The 6,674-nt window shown below is 55.3% G+C and overlaps 1 protein-coding gene across 1 annotated transcript; it reads left to right on the top strand.

Annotated features, from left to right (window-relative positions):
• The first annotated feature begins 1,728 nt into the window (after positions 1-1,728).
• On the top strand, positions 1,729-6,391 carry LOC106899841 (butyrophilin subfamily 3 member A2-like). Its single transcript, XM_014961765.1, has 7 exons — positions 1,729-1,737; positions 2,029-2,113; positions 2,611-2,958; positions 3,479-3,760; positions 4,085-4,189; positions 4,931-4,951; positions 5,712-6,391. Exons 2-7 carry the CDS (start codon positions 2,035-2,037, stop codon positions 6,389-6,391), a joined length of 1,515 nt encoding a protein of 504 aa, XP_014817251.1. The 5' UTR covers positions 1,729-1,737; positions 2,029-2,034.
• Positions 6,392-6,674: the final 283 nt, after the last annotated feature.

Here is a 6,674-nt window from a genome sequence, read left to right as displayed (position 1 = left end):
TAACTGTTGTCTGTAACTGTTGTCTTTATTCCAATCCACGAGGTGTTTTCCCCTTCTTTTCTCCCTCTTCTCTCCCCCCTGGTGGGGGATTAGGCAGGGGGGTAGTGAGTGAGTTGCTGCCTGCGGGCAAACCATGCTCAGGGGCCAGGGAACTCTTGGACCCCCGTGGACCCTCCGGGACCCCCCTGGAACCTCTTGCAACCCCTTGGAACACCTTATCATAGAATCATAGAATGGTTTGGGTTGGAAGGGACCTCAAAGATCATCTAGTTCCAACCCCCCTGCCCTGGGCAGGGACACCTCCCACTAGAGCAGGTTGCTCAAGGCCACATCCAGCCTGGCCTTGAACCCTTCCAGGGATGGGGCAGCCACAGCTTCTCTGGGCAACCTGTTCCAGTGTCTCACCACCCTCATAGTAAAAAAATTTCTTTCTGATATCCAATCTGAATCTTTTTTCTTCCAATTTAAAACCATTTCCCTTGTCCTATCATTACCCTTCCTGGCAAAGAGTCCCTCTCCAGCTCTTCTATATATACCCTTCAGATATTGAATACCTTGCATCCCCTGGGCTCTGCCTGACACCGTACTCACCGTGAGCATCCTCCTGTGCCACATGACACTTTTCTTAAGAAAACTGTTTTTTCTGTACCCAATTCCCTTCCCAGTTGGGCACTGGGTGAAGGCAGCTGTATTTTTTTTGCTTATATGGGGGATTATTGAGTCCATGAGTGGAAGCATCTTTGTCCCAGAGCAGCTTTAGGTGCAGCAGAAGAGTAAACGTATGACCGTGGAATAAATTTTCCAGCCTGGGGCTATGCCAATCTGTGGGTACAGGCCCCACGAGCCCCAGACCCTGGTATGCCCCCAAACTCGGAAACTCTATACCCACCCCTGCTATGGGTACAGCCCATTGCCCCTCCCTGCACCCCTTCTTTTGGTTATGGATGTGGATGGGACATTGGGGACAGCAGGGGACACGTCCTCCCAGGAATCTGAGGCCCCCAAGTTGACAGGGCAGAGGGACAGGGCACAGATGGATGTCGCCACAATCAAAGCCCCCCAGACCCTTCTTTCCCCTCATCCCTGACTGCCCACAAGCTCCTGGCTGTTGTGGGGCTGCAGGGACAATGCTGGGCTTCTACACCATGTCCAAAAATCACAACCAAGCTCTCCATTCTACACAATAACCCCCCTCAAACCCCTAAGATCCTTCATTTTCCATTCTTTTCCTCCTTTTTTTTGGTTCCTGGGATTGATGGGATGCCGAGTTTTCCTACCAAATAGAAATGTCCTGAAACCCCCAAGAGATGGATGGAGCAGAACTGGTGCAGGTGGATGATTCATCATGGTCTGGTTGGGGGTTTACTCCTTCCTTTGTGACAATGGTCATACACAGGACAATCAGACCTATTTGGGGAAAGAAGAACCCACGCTTATTTCTGGCTGCAAAACCTCGCTGATGTCTCTGCCCCAGCACAGGCTGCTGGGAGAGGCACAGCCCTGGGAAAAGCCACCTGCAACGCCTCCCATCCAGGAACCGGGAGGGTGATGGGTTTCCTTTGGTGCTTTGCCCTTGGTGGTTTCTTTTATGACAGTGGACTTGTTGATGTGGATCATCTCTGAATGAAGAACCTGAGCTCACGATGTGGGAGGTGGAGCCTTAAACCGCTCCCTGGAATTCTGGACCCTGGAACTGGGCAAAGGTTGGAGATGGTGGGTGCAGCTCCTACAGCTCGGGTGAGTGAATTTCCTTTCCGCGAGGGATTTAGAATATTGAACTACTTGAAAGTCTTTGGAAGGGATTTTGAGGAAATCCTGGGGAGGGCAGTGGGTCAGAGCAGGGGCTGAACTGGGAGCCATACATGGTCCCATCCTGCCCTCCCCCAGGGGTTCCCTCTGACGTCAGATGTTTTGGTGGGTTTTCTGGATTCCACTGGGAGCAGGTGCAGTCCTTCTTCCCCATCCCCTCTGCGGTGGCTGGAACCTCCCCTTCTCTCCCTCTGCCTCCCTTCCCACCCTCCCCTCCAGCTCCAGATGCAGATGGGGTTCCTGGCAAGCCCATGGAGCCTCGTCAGTCATTTCCTGACACTCCACCTCCTCCAGCTGGGATCAGGTAGGGATCCTGGAGGGCTGGGGGGGCGGGGGGGCGGGGGCTGTGTGTTCTCCGTGTGGCAGGTGTGGGTCAGGGGAGCTGCTATGGGGCAGGAGGAGGTGAGCCCAGAGCTTGGCCACGCATGGCTGTCACTTTCCCTTGGTCTCATGATGTCACATGTCCATTGCCCTGGGAAATATTCAGTCCCAGCCTGCAGTGTCCCCCAAAGCCTTTGTCCCTTCTACCAGGGCTGGCTGAGTTTGGGTGGGGGTCATTTTTGGGCTGGGGGGTCATGGTTTTCTGGAGCAGGTTCTCACCCCCAGGAAACCTCCTTCTCCTCCAAGTCTTCCCTCTCCCTCTCCAGTTTTCTCCAGAGTCTTTGGGCCATGGGGAGGGCAAAGCAACACCTGCAGGAAGGAGTGGGCACTGCTCACACCAAGCTGGCCCCTTCCCATGCGATGCTCGTAAATTAACCTGGGTGCGATCTCCATCCCTCTGTGTCCTTCTCTGTCACCCAGCGGACTTCAGAGTGGTGGGGCCAAGCCGACCTCTCCTTGCCACCGTGGGGCAGGATGTCGTGCTGCCGTGTCACTTGTCTCCACGCATGGACGCTCGGAGCTTGGAGATCAGGTGGATTCGGCACCAGCTTTCTGAAACGGTGCACCTCTACCGAAATGGAGAGGACCTGCACAAAGCACAGATGGAGGAATACATTGGAAGGACAGAGTTGGCCAGAGATGGCCTCTCCGGTGGGAGCCTGGACTTGCAAATCTCTGAGTTGAGACCATCTGATGATGGCCAGTATGTCTGCACTGTGCAAGATGCTGGCACCTATGCAGAAGCTATGGTGGAGTTGGAGGTGGCAGGTTTGTGGCTGCTGTGGTGTGTCCTGGGCACATTCCAGATGTCTGTGGGTTGGTGTGTCCCTCCCAGAGCTGTGTCCCATCCTCAGGTCCATTCATTTGTTGCCAAAGGCCAGGAGATGTGGAAAGAGGTCAGATGTGAGGGGGATCTTCCCATCCGTCCCTGGCCTGAATGGAGCACTCATGTGGTGCTGGAGGTGTTTTGGGGGCAGAGGAGCACAGATACGATGGCTTTGGGTCTCTGTGGTGTCCTCGTGATGCTATGTTCATGCAGAGACCCTCCCTTGAGGTGCCAAACCTTGGCCGCTTGGTGCTCTTCTGCCAGGCTGTTTTATGGGAGATCTGGGGTCATTTGGCATCAGTGGTCTCTGGTTCCTGCAGATGTTGGGATGCGTTTGGTGAAGAGTACATGGCCAGCCCCACAGCCCCCTGAGCACCCTGGGATGGTTCTGGCCTGGGGTTGGTCTTAGCTTTTGAGCTGGGTCCATCCCTAACTCAGGGCAACCCCGGGCTCTTCCCCCAGCCTTGGGCTCTGTCCCTCTCCTCTCTCTGGAGGCGTACGAGGATGGAGGCATCCGGGTGGTGTGTCGATCGGCCGGCTGGTACCCGTCACCGCACGTGCTGTGGAAGGATGACAATGGGCAGCATCTCCCCTCGGTCTCCCAGAGACATTCCCCTGATGAGAGGGGCCTCTTTGAGATCCAAGATGTCGTCATTGTGAGAGGGAAGGAAAATGGAAACGTGTCATGCGTGGTGAGGAACAACCGCCTGGAGCAGGAGCAGGTGTCGATCCTGCACATCTCAGGTACAGGATGGCAGCAGGGCTGGGGTTGTCCATGCTGCTTGAAGGGGTTTGATCTTATGGGGCTGGAAAAACCTGCAGGGGGTGAGGGAAGGGGAGGGGTTGCACCTGCAAGTGGGTTTTAGTGCAGGAGATAACTTGAGTTTGGTGTGCTTCAGGGGAGCATTGGGTTGTCCATGGGATGGGGAGGAGGATGTCCCCTTGAGCCCAGGGCTCCTGGCACAAGACTTGAGGAATTGGAAGCTTGCGGTTGCTTTGGGTTTTTTCTTCTCCTCACACAAGGGAATGTAAAATGAGGCCATTTCCTGGTGTTTGTCTGTTTCTCAGCTCCCTTTTTCCACAATGCCCGTCCCTGGATGGCAGCTCTGGGTGTGTTCCTCTTGCTTTCAGTGATCTGTTTTGGTGTCATTGCTTATCTCTTCCGAAGGAAAGGTGAGTTTGTTGTGGGGGCTCAGGGTTGAGTGAGGCCAATGGATGTACGCAGAACAACATCAGAGTTGTGTCAGAACAGGTTTTGCCTTCATTAAGGAAGCTCTTTGTGCAAAGGAAGGATGGGGACGAGGACATGGGGTGTGGGTGGGAGGAGATGAGAGCATGGGCAGAGCATGTGGCTGGTGGGAAGGTCGAAGAGACCCTTTGGAAATGGTCCCAGTGATGAAGCAGCTTCTCTCCTGACCTCCTCCTCCTCTGCCTTTGCTATCCAGTGGTGCAGTCCCGAGCGCTGGGTGAGTCCTTCTGGTCCCTGCCACCAGCAAGGCCTCCTGAGAAAGGATCCCCCTGGGAGGGAGGTGGCTTTGGATGGTTCTTGCTGTTTCTCTGGTCACTGATGTTGGTTTCTGGAGCCCAGAAGGGGACTGGAGAGCCCTGGGTTGTGAACTGGGCACAGGAGGTGTCCTGGCTCATGGGAAGAAGCAGAGATGAGCACTGAGTGAGCTTAAATCAGGCTGAGCCTTAAATCTCTGCTTAAGTCAGATGTAACTGCGGAGTGCCTGGGTGGGTGGGGTGGGGATAGGAGGGCAGGGAGCCCCCTAACCCCCGGGGAGCTAAGAAGTCAAGACTTTTCCCAATCCCCAAACATAAGGAGTTTGGGGTCAGTCCAGACTCTCCCTGCTTGCACCATGGGAGTGAAGCTGTCCCCTCTTATCACTCATTGCTTCTGTTTTTCCTTTCCAGAGCAACAAAAAGCAGCACTGGGTAAGTCTCTGTGAGCTCCTCCACATCAGTGTCCTCTCCTGGTCTCTCTGTACTCGGCCCCTTCCCCTCTTGCCTGTCCTCTCCATCCCTGCATCCCCTGGATCCAGGGAAACTGCAAGGGGATGTGCCCAGGGGGATGAGCAGCTTGAGATCTCCAGACCAGGGATGGACCCTTTCCTCTTCCCAGAGCCACTGGGGACCAGCCATGGGATGTGACTGGCTCTTGTCTTTCCTTGTAGATTGGAGAAAGTTTTTGCCTCTTGAGAATGCAGGAAATGTGGAATTTTATAATTTATTTTATGTTCTTTTATGGGTGGTTCTTCTCCCCTTTCCCTCTGTGAGGTGTAACTGGGCTGTCCAGCAAAGGGACTGGCCATGCCCGGATGTGTTGGTGACTCAGACCCCCCCGGTCCATGGCCCTGGGCTGGATCTCACCCCTGTTTTCTTGCCATTCCACCCCATTCTGAATTACACCGTGGTGCCCCAGAGGTGCCATCTCCCCCTGAGATCCCTTCCACTGCCCAGACCAGCTCCTCTCCCCATCCTGCTACTCCCTTGGGGCTGCAGCTGTGCCGGTGCCTCTTCCCATGGGACTGAGCTTGGCCATGGCTGTGGTGGGGCCATCCCCATAGTGGAGATGGAGAAGAGGAAAGAAGATGCCCAGTGTCCTGCCCCATTGGGTCCCTCCTGGCCCCGGGGTCGGGGGTGAAACCTGCCCAGCACTGAGCTCTGATGCTCCTGCTCCTCCTGTCCCCTGCAGATATGGTGACCTTGGATCCAAACACGGCTCATCCAGAGCTTGTCCTGTCAGAGGATTTGAGAAGTGTGAAGCGTGGACCTGCATGCCAGAACCTGACTGACCACCCCAAGAGATTTAGTTATTGGCGCTGTGTGCTGGGCCAGGAGAGGTTCTGGGAGGGGAGGTACTGCTGGGAGGTGGAGGTGAAGGAGGAAGTGGGAGGTGATTCATGGTGGGGTGTTGGAGTGGCCAATGAATCCGTGGAGAGGAAGAGGGTTTTTAATCTGAGCCCTGAAGAAGGGATCTGGGCAGTTGATGGGTATGAAGGGCAGTTCAGGGCTCTCACCTCTCCTCGCACCGTCCTGTCCCTGTCCCCAGTGCCCAGGAGGATCTGTGTCTGTCTGGACTGCACACAGGGGCTGGTGATGTTTCTCAACGCTGACACTGGGGGTGAGATCTTCAGTTTCCCACCAGCCTCATTCCATGGGGAGACCCTGCGGCCCTGGTTTTGGGTGGAAACATGGAAAACCCAGCTGTGCCTCAGGGGCAGCACCCGTGAGACCCTCAGCCCCACTTCCATCCCCACCACAGCCTCCAGCAGACCCTGTCCTTCTCCAGAGACTCCCCACTCTCCTCTCCTCGACCCTGCAGGAGATGTCCCTCTCTGTCCTGTCCCCGCCCAGGGACCAGAGGGGGACTGAGGGACAGAGGCTGCTGTGGGGTCGCCCTGTGGGGCTGGGAGACTCCAGGCAGTGGGGGGTGTCCTCATTTCAGCTTTGATGGAGTTAATTTTCTTTCTAGCACCTGCTCCGTTTAGGATTTAGTGTGAGAATGCCATTGATCACACAGGATTATATACATGGCTGAGAAATGTTCACATCAGTCAGGGGCCTTTCCAGCTTTCTCTCGAAGCTGAGAGGAAGCGCAGTCAGGACGGGGTGGCTAAAGGGATATTCTAACCCACAGATGTTGTGTTGGGGATAG

Source organism: Calidris pugnax, unplaced genomic scaffold, assembly GCF_001431845.1.
Source record: "Calidris pugnax isolate Ruff unplaced genomic scaffold, ASM143184v1 scaffold902, whole genome shotgun sequence".
NCBI lineage: Eukaryota > Metazoa > Chordata > Aves > Charadriiformes > Scolopacidae > Calidris > Calidris pugnax.
The sequence above is the reverse complement of the archived record's forward strand: the minus strand, read 5'-3'. Positions and strand labels throughout refer to the sequence as shown.